This window comes from Sciurus carolinensis, chromosome 11 (assembly GCF_902686445.1).
Source record: "Sciurus carolinensis chromosome 11, mSciCar1.2, whole genome shotgun sequence".
Lineage (NCBI taxonomy): Eukaryota > Metazoa > Chordata > Mammalia > Rodentia > Sciuridae > Sciurus > Sciurus carolinensis.
This window is the reverse complement of record NC_062223.1, coordinates 116,670,980-116,686,754: the sequence shown is the minus strand read 5'-3', so window position 1 is coordinate 116,686,754 and position 15,775 is coordinate 116,670,980. Positions and strand designations below refer to the sequence as shown.

Here is a 15,775-nt window from a genome sequence, read left to right as displayed (position 1 = left end):
GTAAGTAGAGAATGTCACTATATAAACAGTATACAAATACAGTATACCAAATACAGTCACATGCACAGAAAAATGTTGAAACAATTGTGTACAAAAGTAGCAAGGATTGTCTTTAAATTACAGATGATTTTAAAAATTATGTGTATTGTATATCATTCCCCTCTAATTCCAAAAGAATAGGGAAGTATCCAAAGAATAGAAAACTCACTGGATTGTGAGTAGTTTTCAAATATATTTAAAAATACTTTTTAAAAAATGTATAACATATGCTGGGTTCAGTGGTGCACACCTGTAATCGTAGGAACTTGGGAGGTTAAGGCTGGAGTATCTCAAGTTTGAAGCCACCCTCAGCAATTTCACAAGATCCCCAGCAACTTAGCAAGACCCTATCTCAAAAAATAAAAAGGGGGCTAGGGTTGTAGCTCAATGGTAGAGTGCTTGCCTAGCACTTGTGAGGCATTTGGGTTTGATTCTCAGCACCAAGTATAAATAAATAATATAAAGGTCCATCAACAACTAAAAAATTTTCAAAAAAGTAATAAAAATAAAAAGGACTTGGGATGGAACTCAGTGAAAAATGCCCCTGGGTTCAATCCCCAGCACCATAAATCAATAAATAAAATGCATAAATTCACTACAATGTACGTGTATTCCATTTATAAGACAAATTAAATATGTTTAAAGGAAAAGAAGTGTGGTTACCTCAGATGCTATCAGAATCCTGGTACAGCCAGGTAGGCTGGTACCTTTTTAGAGTTCTCTTAGCTGGCAAAATTGCAGCAGTCTCAGCTCTTGGCCCTGCCTTACTCCAGGGCATTATTCCAATGAAGGCTATTTTACCTCATGACCAGTTATAAATATTTATTCGTTCCTACAATAAATATTTAATAAGCACCTACTATGTGCCAGGTACTATTCTAGTTAATGGGCAAATGGTGAATGGGAGCATTAGAGCTGGCCCTTGTCCAAGTACAGCAAATTTGAGGGTGAAGGCAGAACAAGAGGCAGCAACAGGAGAACCCTAGAAAGTCAGCCAGAAGAGCAACACAGGGTTTTTCTCTACCAACCTTTCATTGTACAGATGAATAAAGTGAAGCCCAGAAAAGAAAGACAGCTTATTAGTAGTTTACTATACTCAAGCCTTCTATATTATTTTTACCTCTTTATTTTTTGGTGCTGGAGTTTGAACCCAGGGTCTCATTTATATAGCTCAGTGGTGGAGCTACACTCCCAGTCCCTACACTGGAGTCTCTTGAACATTAGTCCAATACTTTTTTGTTTTGTTTCGGTACTGGGGATTGAATTTAGGGGCATTCAACCACTGAGCCACATCCCCAGCTCTATTTTGCATTTTATTTAAAGACAGGGTCTCACTGAGTTGCTTAGCTCCTTGCTTTTTGTTGAGGCTGGCTTTGCACTCACGATCCTCCTGCCTCAATCATCTGAGCCGCTGGGATTATAGGCATATGCTACCCTGCCCAGCTTACTTCCAGTATTTTTGCCAGCATCTAGACAAACCTAAATCAGAGGCCCCTCAACATATCAAGAGTTTTTTGTTTGTTTCTTTTCTTTTCTTTCTTTTTTTTTTTTTTTTTTTTTTGGTACTGGGAATTGAACCCAAGGGCACTTAACCACATCCCCAGCCTCTTTTTATTTTTTGAGACAGGTTGCTTAGGGATTCACTAAATTGCTGAGGCTGGCTTTGAATTTTCAATCCTTCTCTCAGCTTCCTGAGCTGCTAGAATTATAGGTGTGCACCACTGTGCCTGGTCCTCAAGAGGTATCTTTATAATGAGCCCTCCATGTAGCCAGACGCCCAGTTTGGAGAAGTGATGTGGATTTCCATATTCCAACTGGATTTGTCTCTTCCTTTTTCTTGATGATCCAGCTCATCTTGTTAGTAAATAATCTGAAACACCAAGAAACACTCCCCAGTCTGATGTAATTTAAAGCATCAACCATGTGCCAGGAACTTTCCTGGGTGCAGTGAGAACAAACTGAGGATTATAGAGTCTGCTATTACCTGATCCATGCTGTGGTGTATACTGAATAAACCCAGGCTGGGTAACTGGGGGAAGAAGCATTAAAGTTTGGCCTAGGATTTTGGGTAAAATGTGACTCTAGACCTTTTAAAAATACTTATATGGGGCTCTATGTCACACTTACTGAATCACAGTGGCGCTCAGAAATCTGCATTTTAAAAAACTCTAGGAGCTTGTGCACTAAAGTTGGATAATTAGTGCCTAGTGCCACATAACTGTGGACTATCAATATTCCTGTCTGCTGCTTTTCTCCTTCCAGTATCTCGAGACAAAGAAACTCGAGCAAACCCACAGTGATCCTTCTTGCAAGGTCTCCAGGACTTAACCTTTGCATTCTCAGTACTCTGGGTGTTTAGACCTTGTGGGAGGGCAGCAGCCCCAGATTTTCTTGCTGTTCTCAGCTCTGCAGAATTTTCCTTAGTCTCTGCCCCACCCCCTAGGGAGGGATCAACGGGACACAGTTATGAATAGGTCCTTTCTGAAGTCTGGCAGAGAGGAGAGAAGGCCTTTTTGTTAGCTGCTGTAGTCAATATAAAAGAAAAGCAGTGCTGGGTCTCAAAGCCAGACTTGTGAGCCCTCCAAAGGGAGATGTGGAAGTCTCAGGGTAGCCCTTTCAGCCTTCTGTGTATGTCCAACTACTGCATTTTCTGCCACAGTATACAGAAAGCTCAATCCAACATGGTCCCAAAGGAGGCAGGGAAGGGTCATGTGGATCAAGACATTCCCTTTTCCCGGTAGGTCAACTTTCCTGAAACTGAGTGGCAAAACAGACCAGAGAAATGGTACCATTTACCAAGTAACTGATGGGGTTCCCAGACTTGCCTGGGCCTGCTCGGTTTAAGTCACAGGGGGTTTGTGAAGTTTGGGGCACAAGGACCAGGCTGGCTCAGGGGTATGGTTAAAATGAGCTGCAGACTGCACAGGAGCACGATACTGTAAAAATCAATCCAATCAAGTATGTAATTTAGGAATCTGGGAGGAAGGAATCTGCATATCAGGGTGTGGCAGAATGAAAACAGATCTTAGTGTCAAGTAATGGTATAATTTTAACCCAGAGAAAAATGTTGCAAATTCAACCCAAATGAAGCAAATGGACTTGAAGTTCCCTGTTTTCATCATGACCACAAAAAGGGCTCAGTGTATCCATTTGGAACTCAAAAAGAATTGTCTGGACACAGGCAGCCCCAGCAGCAGGAGTTTGGCACTTCCTTCCATCATGTAAGTTCTCTTCTTTCCCAGGGCTGCCCTGTGTCCAGTAATCTCTCCTTCAAGGACTGTGAAAACTGAATGCATATCAGATTGGGACTTAGTCAGAGATTTACTCTGCCATTCTGAGGATAAGGTCTCAAAACCTATCATACAGCTTCATGGTTTAAAAGCAAGGTCTTTGAGGCAAAATGCTTGCCTGGTATACATGTAAGGCCCTGGGTTCAATCCTCCAACCCTCTCTCCCCAGCCCCCAAAGTAAGGAGACTCTGATGTCAGAAAGTTCTATAGTTAAATCTCTGCTGTGTGTCTTAGGCAAATTAAACTCTGAGTCTTCGGGAGCCACATCCTATCTCTATTGTCCCAATACTGCACAGTGGTGCTGGGCTTTGCTGCATTCACCATTCTAAACTATTGTCTAGAAAACAGGAAAAGACAAGGGAAAGCAGCTTTGACCAAGTGGGCAGGTCTTTCTGCTAGAGATAGATCACTTTCCATTTCCTAAAACTGGGCTTTCCCCATTCACACTGGGAAATGACTGCAATACATTCAGGCCCTGCATCTAGTTCCCCCTGAACATGTGATAGAACCATCATCAGAGCTTTCCAGGAAACCAGGCTGGTCATCAGGTTACAGGAAACAAGTATATAAATAATTGATCAGTTCAAATCTGTGCCTCCAAAGATCACTGATAAAAATGAGACAGTCATCCTCCAATTTCAAGAAGCTTGGGTCTCTTGCCAGCATGCTGGTACATACCTGTAATCCCAGAGATTCAGATTCGGGAGGCTAGGGCAGGAGGATCGCAAGTTTGAGGCCAGCCACAGACAAGCAGTGAGGCCAAAAGCAACTTAGAGACCAAAAAATAAAAAAACAAAAAGGGCTAGCTCAATAGTAAAGTGCCTCTGGTTTTAATTGCTATGATGCGCATATGCGTGTGCACACATACACACACAAATAAAAGCAATCAAGAAGCTTAGTTCTCTTTAAGATGTTGGAAGATGCACCTAAAGAACTTTGCCCATCTCTGGCTGTTATCTAAAGATTACATGCAGCTATCCAGTTGTTATTCCAAGTTGTTCTCAGTAATAGGAAGAAACCCTCTCTCTGCATTCTAGCCCACATCTTAGGATACATCTCATACCTTCTACTACACTGGTCCACAGAGCCCTCACAAAGATTTTCTCATTCATAATACCTTTGTTCCTTTGAACCAGTCTAGTTTTTTCTTCTACCTCCTCTTCCTATAAACATTATCTTTATTAACTCCATCTAGTTCTAATCAAACTATTCAAAAAGAATTCTCCAGAAGTTATGTATTAGGTATTGCATCTGCTTGTGTTGCTCTAAAATGAATTGTTTCACTTTTGCCTTTATTCATCACTAGCAGAAATAATCTCTTTCTCATAAGCAGCAGCATGGTGTCATTGAAAGAACTAGGTATAAAATCAAAAGATTTGTGTGCCTATTTCAATTCTGACAGTTACTGGATAGATGTCCATGAACACATCGCTCAATTTCCCATTCATTCCTTCACTCAGTGCCTAGTTTTGTACTAGTCACTAAGCTAGGTGCTGGGAACAAATATAATTATTTAAAGCACATTCTCTGTTCTTAAGAACTCATAATGTAGTAGTGTAAAGAAAAAGGTAAGCATATAATACAGAGTAAGTGCCATCATAAAAGATTTACAGAGGGTTATCATAGGAACTCAGAGGTAAGACCTAACAGACCAGAGTTGAAAATAGGAGAAATCAGAAAACACTCCAGAAGGTTTCTCTGTGGGATAGATGAGTAGGAGCTAGCCCAAGAAAGGGGCAGGAGTACATCCCAGACAGGGGGTTCCAACAAAGGAGAAATGTATAGACTTAAGTTCAATGCTAGGGGCATGAAAGTTCAAGGTAAAGTGTGGGAGAATAAGAATTAAAGAGGGGTCAGGGCATGGAGACTGTTGGATGTTACAGTTAACAGCTTAGACTTGATCTTGTAAGCCAGTGGCTGTCAAGAAGCATGCTGCAGGGGCTGGGGAGATAGCTCAGTTGGTAGAGTGCTTGCTTGTAAGCACAAGGCCCTGAGTTCGATCCCCAGCACCCCCCCCCAAAAAAAAAGTATGCTGAAGTGTTGATTTATTTACAAATGTGCTGGCACAGCATGATTGGTGTGTAAAATTTCTGTGTAAATAAGTTAGAATAAGCTAGCAAATAAGTGAAAGCTAAGAGGCATTGCACAAAATCAAGCCAGAGTCAAAACAGTTAGCAAAACATTTAAATCTTTGCTACAGAGCTATGTAAAAACATGTAACTGGTCACTGCAGTGCACACCTGTTATGCCTGCTACTCAGGAGGCTAGGGCAGGAAGATCATAAGTTCAAGGCCAGCCTCAGCAACTTGGTGAGACCCTGTCTCAAAATAAAATTAAAAAGGGGCCAGGGGGTGCAGTTCAGTGGTAGAACACCCCTGAATTCAAATCCCAGTATGGGGCGACCATAAAAACAAAAACCAGAAAAACGATGTAGCCACCTTGAGATTTCACATTTGCCATGGCTTTTCCCCAGGTATGGATTCTGTGAGGGACCTTTGTTTTCTAAGCCCACCACTACCTCTTCCACTTGTGCTAGACCACTGAAGAGGTTGTTGGGGGGTAATTTAGATACAGACAAGCAAATCCTCTGGACCTAGACTGCCCTCACTGCTGCTGGGTGTTTGTTTCCTTTTTGGTACTGGGGATTTAACTCAAGGGCGCTTAACCAGAGCTACATCCCTAGCCCTTTCATTTTGAGACATGGTCTTGCTAAGAGGCCCACTAAATTGCTGAGGCTGGCCTAGAACTTGTGTGATCCTCCTGCCTCAGCCTCTTAAGTGGCTGGGATTATAGGTCTGTCCCATTGTGCCACGCTCTGCTGGGTGATTAAGGGGACATGAAAGCTGCTGGCAAAAGGCAGGGACTCCATGGATGGAGAGAAATTTGGCATGATTAGATATGGAAGGGCAACTAGGAAAACAAAAATACCTGTTTAATATTACCAGTTTTATCATTCTACTTAAGTAAAACATTTTAATTCAGTAGCATCATTACATCATTGAAGTGTAATGAAGTCAATGATACAAAAATCAGTGAAATTTCCTGCTGCTGAGGATTACTATAGGGGAATATCCACTAGCTGGTGTGGTGCTTTACCAGGTTAGGGACTGATGGGTCATTGAGTAACTGACCTTTGTTCTAGTCTCATAGATCTATAGAAGAGAATACTTGGAGGAGGCTATTTCAGTTTAGGGCAGTGGGGGTGATAAATGAGTTCATGCTCAAGGTTCATGGCCTACACTCTGTTGTCCCGTTACAATGGGACTGATAAACTCACCCAGTTCAGATAAGGCAGTCTACCATACGCATTCAGATTAACCTTTCTGCAAAATAGTTCTAGCCTTATGTGGTGGACTCCAAGGGAGGCAGCTGTGCTTTCTGAAGGTATGAAATGAACCCCTCATGTGATGTTTTCATCGGCAACTGTGGTCACCCCTCCCCCACATAGTTTTGGAAGTCAACTCCTAGCTACTTAAAAGTTATCTTTTGGCCTGGGGTTGTGGCTCAGTGGTAGAGTGCTTGCCTAGCATGTACCACATACAAATAAATGAATAAAATAAAGGTCTATCAACATCTATAAAGATTTTTTTTAAAGTTATCTTTCTGCAATATACTGTGATTTTACTTAAATCTTAAGCTTTTAATTGTTTTTATCCCCACTTTGCAGTACTAGAGACAAACCCAGGGCCTGGCACATGCTAGGCAAGTACTCTATCACTGAGCTATATCTCTAACCCTTTAGATCTTAAATTCATTCAGTCAAGTAGTATCTTCCTATTGATCTGAATTTTTAGTAAGAGTAGCCAGAGTGCAGGCCATATAGCCTATCTTGTAGTAAAAGTAGCCAGGCAGTCTTTGAACCCCTTCATGTATACCACCAAAAAATCTTGCTCCATATTCACATTTTAATTTTACTGCTGGTTTAAGGTGGGAAACAAGATGGTTAGACAATGCACTTTAAATAAATCTAATGATTCTCGTTATTATGGCTGCAAAAAGACTGAAGGAGCTCTAAACTTGGTTCAAGTGTAAAGGCTGTCAGGACCCAAATGAAAGGAAACTAGGGATCTGTCATCAACTCAGCAAACAAAAAACTAGAGCCAAAAAGATACCTCAGCATGAATTAGCAGCAGAAAGGACAAGGACTTTTAAGTCAGGTAAAGCTGGGTTCATTTCCTAGATTAATCATTTAAATTACAACTAACCTTGGACAAGATACAACACCCAGTCTCTAGGCATCTTAGTCAATAGTAAAATACATAAATCGCACAGGAGGTAAAGAGATGGGAAACCTCTCCTGAGGATTTTTTTTTCCCCTTGCAATGCTGGGGATGGAACCCAGGGCCTCGCACATGGTAGACAAGCCCCCTACTACTGAACCACATTCCCAGCCCACCAAGGCTTTTTATCTGGATGGCACAGAAACTTAGCAGTGCAAAATTTTTCAAGTGCTCAAGTTTAACTTTAGGTAATGGAGAGATTTTCCAACCTGGAAGTGTATGGAATGGAAGAACAGTGCAAAGTGGGAGATTTTATGTGAATAAATTCTAAACATTGCATTCGGGAAAAGGGTCAAAAGGTCAGTTTATGTTTTAGGAGTTATTTTTAATTACCAGATACTCTGGACCAATTTAAAACATTTAATAGTTTTTCCCTTTTTGTACTGAGGATTCCTTATAACTATTCACCCCAACCTACCCCCAAGAAGGTTAAGAGACAGCTTGGTACATTCAGTTCCACAGGAAAAAAAGCAAAATGATCAAAGTATCCAATTTTCTTATGATAAGGTAGGAAAAAACCATCCCTTCTTTTTCCCACTGGAATCCAAACTATGATAAAAGGAGACAGAAAGACATCAGCAAATTTGAGTGAAATGTTGACATTTATATTGAAATATGCACTAAACAGAATGAGTTCTAATAGTCAAGGAAACTTTGCCAAAGCAGAGTCACAAGCTCCCCTTGGGGAGGTTCAGTCAGCCAGCAGCAGTGATCCCCCAAGGAATACCACAGGGAAACCTCGGGCTCCTCTCCAAAAAGCCTTCTTTCAAGAGGTGCCCACTCACTGCTCCCACATGCACCCACACAGATTCAGGAGCCTGGACATGCTCCTCCTTTTCAAATATTTTTAGTTTCTTCTTCACTGCAATAAATATAAAATTGGCAATGTTCATACATCACAGCACAGACAGTATTTCGGGCTTTAGCATACAACTGTAAACAGTGACTAGGTTTAAAAAAAAAAAAAGCCAGATTTTTTTTTTTTTTTTTTTTTGAAAACAAGAGTTAACAATTCTTTTTCTTTTTTGATATTAGGGATTAAATACAGGGCCTCACGCTTCCTAGGCAAGCGCTCCACCACTGAGCTACATCCCCAACAGGTTTGTTTTATTTTGAGACAGGATCTTTCACGCTAAATTGCCTGCGTTGGTCTTGAACTTGAGATCTTTCTGCCTCTGCCTCCTAAAAAAATGGGATTACAGGCAGGCACTGGTCATAATTCTTTTGAGCTACTTAAGATTCATCTTGGTGGATTAAGATTTTTGACAGAAGATTCAAGGTGATGGCCAGGCCACTGCCTATGGCAATCTACACTGTGTGGGCAACAAAGCAACCTGCACTAGATCACCCTTGGCAATCTATCTTCAACCCAATCACAGACATCTTTATAGTTCCATCACCGGCTGTCAACTAGCAGGAACAGGTGGGCAAAGGGATTAAACTTTTCTGGGAAAGCAACAGAACAGTATCTCTACTAGCTGCCTGGAAAGTTGGCCCCTTAAATCACAATAACAACTAGGACATTTCACATGGACAGTGCATTAAATTTATATATTAAAAAAAGTACAAAGACTTAGCAAGAAGTTTTGTCACTGAAGCAAACTGGGATGTTAATCAAGGTAAAAAAAGACACTTTTTGCCTAGAGCAGTGCAATGAAATCTTGGCAAGAAATGACAGTGGACTCAACATCTGCATTTAGCAATAGGGCAGAATTTTATTTAAAAGGCTAGTGGTTCAAATACTATTGCTTGAATAGCTCTGATAGATATAAAATGTACTATCATCTGAGGTTTAAACATACAGGCAAAGGAGCTGAGGCTAGCTCACAAAGTGATACTTGATCCTCAGTGACGAGAGAAGCTAGAGCGCATGCTACAGGAGTAACCTAAGGGATTTATTTGGACCATATTTCCATCACCTCTGACAGACACAAAAAGACCAGATAGAAACCTGTCTTTCCACACAGAATTCTGGCTTAATTAACTCTCCTTCCTGCAACTATATCTCAGTTAGGGGAAAAAAAGAAAAAAAAAAAAAAAAAAATCTGTCTTGAAAAACTGAAGAACCTAGGCTACCAAAAATAAAAAGGAAATTTTAATAGTAAACAACTTTAGTAAACACCATGTATATTTTCTGTTGTTAATGAAGACATGATACATTCAGAAAACTAATCCTTTTTAAAGAAAAAAAGACAAAACAAATTTCTAGAAAGAGACTTGACAAGAAAAAAATAAGCCCAAGTTCAATCCTTCTTAGTCAGATGTGAGTACTACACAGATCAGTACCTTTCTATGAACACACAAAGCCCTGCCAGTTGCTTTGCAAGCAGCACATAAAACGTATACCTTAGTTACTGAATTTGAATATTAAGCAGAATCACTGCAGAGCATTTTGATGGGTCATATCACTACCCAACCTGGTCCAGTTTAAAATATCTTTGTAGATCCAGTTTGTATGTATTTCATAGGTATATTAAACAATAAACCACCTACTGTTCCATTATTCTTTTAAATGGCAGTTCTTATAGTTCAAGCAAACCATTAAGATTATAAAGAGCTCTTTTGAAATTCTCATATAAAGATACATTAATAAGAAACCTGAAAAGTTAAATGAACCTAGTTCTTTTTTACTAAACTGCTGGGATAAAGGTAGAATGCTTATTAATAGCTTCACTGTTTTCTCATAAAATAAGTCAAAAAAGTTTTGACTGATATTAAAAAAAAATAAAATACAGAGCTGGGGGAAGGTTAGTTCAGTGGTAGAGTGCTTGCCTAGCATGTGCAAGGCCCTGGGTTTGATTCCCAGCACTGTAAAAATTAAAAATATACACCATAGGATACTATGAAATTTGAAATGTCAGGCATTATGGAATGAGAAACAGAGTTCTGATTTTTTCTTTCATAAAAGGAAACTGTAACAGGTTTTAATGGAAAAACAAACCAGAACTCTGAACATGGATAACACAACACAGACTCTAGCACAGACCACCACACACAAGAATGAGTTACATACACATCAGTAATATCATTATGAGAGTAACTGGCTGGGGACTCAGACTTCCAGCAACAGAGCTCCTAGGTCAAAATGTATTAAAAGCTTGTAAGATCAATAAGGACCCAAAAGTAAAGTAAAATTAAAAAAAAAAAAAAAAAAGAGAGAGAGAAGGGATGAGAAATAGAGGAGGAAAGGCTGCATGCGTGAGTCTATTATAGACATGATATTCAGCAGCATAAAAATAATACCCTCCAAAGAGTTTGCCAAAGGGGGCAAAACCTATTTTTCACTGTTAAGCATGGGAAAGATAAAGAGTGATACAAATTCACTTGTAACTATAGCATCTCCCATATCTGAGTGACACGCATGTTTAATATGATGCTATATGTTAAGAAAACACTGAAACACATGAGAAAAACAAAAGGTTAAATTATGAACCTTAAAAACGGGGAAAAAATCTGTTTTAAAGCCAAGTAAGTGTGATTCTGATAATTATTATATATGACATAATCCATAGAAAAAGGCCAAGACAAGAATCTTCATATTGTTCAGTACTTGGGCTTGATGATATCCTAGGAAAAACAGTGATAATTCAATGAATGTGTCACACAAACAACTAAAGTCACCTTCTGGTTTCAAATCAATTTAAACAACAAACTTCTTGGCTAATTTTTCTCCTGTGTCAAACAAACCCTCTATATACAGGACCAGTTTAAATCCCTCCTCCCCTTCGAACACTAGATATGAGCATCCAGGAGCATTCTACAATGCAAAGTGCCTTAAGAAAGAGGATTCTGTAGTGCCAGTGATATAACTGATCTGAGGAAGCTGGGATGCTATTAACACTGATGGGAGCCAGTCAGGCAATGGTGGTCTGTTTCTCCTCAGGTGTTTCCTCCAGCAACTGCATGATCAGTTCATGGAGGGGTTTGCAGATCTTTGCATAGCCCCCGCCTGTGAGATGCAGAAAATCAAACATGTCATGGCAGGAGATGGCACCGTCCGAGTGCACGAAGCCCCCATCTGTATCCAGGAGCTGCACATTGGCAAGCTTCGGCAGAGAAACCTTGAGAAGCTGGTTCACCTTGGCATTCTTTTGCCGCAAAGGGTTGGGCTTCTCACCTCGAGGTAATAAACCCTGGGGCAAAGCAGAGAAGAACATTAAGTTTGAAGGTTCATTTGTTTTTCTTCACAAGTTTGTGATTTCAGATTATCTCTGGAATACCTACTTCATTTCACACTGTAAATAACCTTTGATTTCTGAAACCCTAGACTAGTTTAAATTGAAGCTCACTGGTACTTCTTAATTTCTTAATTTCTCTCTCCTCCTCCTGCCCCTTAATTCTTGGCTGGTATTCTTTCTTTTTAAATATTTTTATACTTGTCAATAGACCTTTATTTTATATATGTGTGTGTGTGTGTGTGTGTGTGTGTGTGTGTGTGTGTGTGTGTGTATTACTGCTGAGGATTGAACACAGGGCCTCACACATGCCGGGAAGTGCTCTACCACTAAGCCACAACACCAGGCCCTGGCTGGTATTCTTTAGGGACTTACCCTTAGCTTACTACTACCTTCACTCTGCACACTTCAGCCTACTTTTCCTAGAGTTTCAGAATTACACATTGAACTTCAGGCCACAGAACCAAACTTGGATGCACTTGAGGTACTCTCAACATGTACAAAAGCAATTCATCATCTTCCTCTCAAACTATGTTGTTACATTCTATCAACTGGTATGCCAACATCCCTGAGTCTCTCATTCCACACACCTTATCTATTTATCATTGAATTACTGTGCTTTTGTAACCTAAATATTCTCTAAACCACCTACCTTTCTTCATCCTGATTAAATACATACACTGGTATAGCTCAGGAACTTATCATCACTCACTTCAATTAATGTCCTGACTAGACTTCCTAGCTCCAATGTTGTTCCTCTGTTCAATCCCTTCTTCATATAGCTACCAAAAAAATCTAGCTCCAAGCCATACTTATTAATGCTACACCATAATATACTAGAAGAGAATTGGAACCAATGCAGTCATGGTAAATCAGAGCCACATATCTGGTAGGATAAAACAATGTGTCCTAAATTGATTTTTTTTTAAGTTGTAGATGGACACAATAATTTTATTTACTTATTTTTATGTGGTGCTTAGGATCAAACCCAGTGCCTCAGACATGCTAGGCAAGCACTCACCAGTGAGTTACAATCCCAGCCCCTTAAATTGATTTTAATTTGTGTTAGTGATCTGATAACCAAAATTAGGTATTTCCCCCCTTTGTTTTAAAACCTAATGATTTTTAGATAGATCAGATGTCTGTCCTCCTACTAAAAAGAAAAAAGCTTACTCTTTATAGAGTAAGGTTTTAGCATCCCAAAATAGCAGTAGTCTTTACAGAAAACTGATCCCATTATTTAAGTATTGTCAGAAATCCCCAACCTAACCAGGTGCAATGGCACACATCTGTAATCCCAGCGACTCAGGTGGTTATTAAGGCAGGATTCTCAGTTCAAAGCTAGCCTCAGCAACTTAGTGAGACACTGTCTCAAAATAAAGCAAAATAAAAAGGGCTAGGAATGTGGCTCAGTGGTTAAGTGCCCCTGGGTTCAATCCCTGGTTAAAAAAAAAAAAAAAAAAAAAAGGAGAAAGGAAAAGAAATCCCCACCTTTCAGTTGGTTGATACCTAATAGAATGATGTCATGCACAAGAAGTTATTGTTATTTAGGCAAAAATTTTGCCAGTAGTTTCTCCTACAGGGTCTGTATGGTAACAGAAGTATATATTCAGAGAAATATATATATGCTCAAAATACAAACATTTTCATGTCTAATACTTATCAGCAAAATGTTAGGGCCCTGATTACCAATTTATTTTATGAGTTTATAGCTCCAAAAGAGCCATAGAGAATTATGACTCTATTATCCTGATCGACTGCTGTCTATCCTTGTTAAGTGTCTCAAAAATTTTACACAATGAAATCAATCCTAAACCCTTGTTCATACTTCTGTTAAAACCACGAGGTGTTGTGTCCAAGCATTAACAAAGAAGAGCAATTCTCAAAGCTGACATATCAAAAGTCTGGGTGAGATATAATGAATGACACGAAAGATGATCAGTGAACAATAAATATATACTTTGTTCTGACTATCAAAGAAAGCACAGCAATCAAATCATAAAGAATGATTACATCTCAAGAATAGGGAAACAGATTTATTGAGATTTTTTTTGGCAAGGATGAGAAAAATTATGCATTTGCATGGCATCTTCCTTAATATGACTTTTTTTTTGGGGGGTGCTGGGGATTGAACCCAGGACCTTGTGCTTACACAAGCACAAGGCAAGCACTCTACTGACTGAGCTATCTCCCCAGTCCCTTAATACGACTATTGATGGTTAACTTTTCACCTAAATATATCATAAAATCTGTTTCTACACAATCCTCATAACTATAATGTAATTAACTAATATATTCAATGACATGTAATCATGTCCCTATACAACAGTCTATTTAGGTTATTCCCAATATTCACAGTTAACACTTCCATATGTCAAATTTGAAAGTCTGCATGAAACAAAGAATATTTATGGAAGATTTACCCAGCAACATTCATACACAATAGTTCCTCAGCAACTGCTAAATTCTTGTCACTGTACTTCAGAAATGAACTGTTAACCACAATACAATCCTTTCTGGAATAATGTAGGATATATCAACAAGTAAATTAAACACTATGGAATGAAAAAATAAGATCTGGCTCTGTAGCACAGATAAGGCAAGTCCAGTTTCCCTAGCATAGCATACTAGCCTACATGATCTGGCTCTGGTCTCTTTCTCCTGACCATTAGAGGCTCAAACTTTATATATCCTCCTGTATTCACCCAACAAATACAAACAGATATAAGTCTTTGGTCATTTTCTTCTTTTTTCTCTGTAAAGCTTTAAAATCTCTTCCTTCCCCATTCGTCTGGAGAACTATGAATTCTTTAAAACTAAATTTAAACATGGCAACGATTGTCAAAAACATCCTTTGTTCTTCCCTCACTCCCATTAGTATACCCAAGAGTAGAGTAATTCTCCATACTGCTGTTTCCATCTACTAGACTGTGGACTCCTTCAGCGGGATGATGCCTTTGTTCATATTTGTGTGCTAGGGGGACCTAGGATAGTGCCTTGTACAAAGTGATCCTCAGGTCTGTTGAACAAATGATTATCTTCTTAACACTATCTCTTTAAAGAACTAAGTATGTATCAGAGTTTACTAAAAGGTACATTTCAAATATAACTAAATTTACAGCTAGAATTTTACACTAAGAAATATAGCTATTTATCTTTGAGTCTATGAAGAATTAGTTTAACTTTACAAAAGACAGCACCTTCTGTTGAGGTAAGATTATGAAGTACTACCTCTTCTGTTTTGTTTTGTTTTGTTCCTCTTTTCCTGTTGATAGAATTTCTGATGCTTTAGGGAATTCAGAGATTCTAATACTAGTGTAACACCTTTAACATATTAATAGCAGGCGAGAACAACAAAGCTAACCTAAACCCAGGTCTATTAAAAAGAGATACAGGATTTGGACAAATCTCTATGCTTAATTTTTGTAACAAAGGAAAAGCCTACACAAGGTAACAAAGGATTTCCATATTTCTGAACAAAGATAAGCAGATAAGAAATATGACCTACAGTTTGTATAGGGAATGATGAGACCAGTAATAGTAGGATACATCAGAGAATAAATAGGTCAACTGAAGTATCTTAAACTTTCACCTAAAGATTCTCCAGATTCATGAGCCACAGCATTTTTAAAAAGATTCCTCAGCAGACCTAAAGATATCAATCAAATTCTCCACTCAACAAAGACTACATACCAATACAATGATTTTGGCTTGTGGCTGCCTTGTGTTGATAAGCTGTACAATGGCCTCGATCCCACCTGCTACCTCTTCTGCTGTGTTTTCATGGTTGTTTGTTCCTACCCAGACAACAATCACCTATAAGGGCAGAAGAAAGGGGGGGGGAGAGAAGGAGGATAAATACCCAGGAATAAAGGAATGACCACCATTTAGATGAAAATCTTATTTCAACATTCAAAGAAAGAAATATAAGCTTCTCAGATGGTATTGGATAACTTCAGCTAGGCAGCTATCTTTTTGGTACCAGGGATTG

The 15,775-nt window shown here is 39.2% G+C and overlaps 1 protein-coding gene across 1 annotated transcript in view; it reads right to left on the bottom strand.

The window, feature by feature from the left end:
- Nucleotides 1-7,955: 7,955 nt before the first annotated feature.
- The window catches only part of Pafah1b2 (platelet activating factor acetylhydrolase 1b catalytic subunit 2), a 28,141-nt gene continuing 20,321 nt past the window's right edge, over nt 7,956-15,775 (bottom strand). Inside the window, exons 5-6 of the mRNA XM_047517526.1 lie at nt 15,478-15,600; nt 7,956-11,742 (exon numbers count right to left, since the gene is read on the bottom strand). Coding sequence (XP_047373482.1) covers nt 11,464-11,742; nt 15,478-15,600 — 402 coding nt within the window. The 3' untranslated portion in view covers nt 7,956-11,463. The remainder of the gene's footprint in view (nt 11,743-15,477; nt 15,601-15,775) is intronic.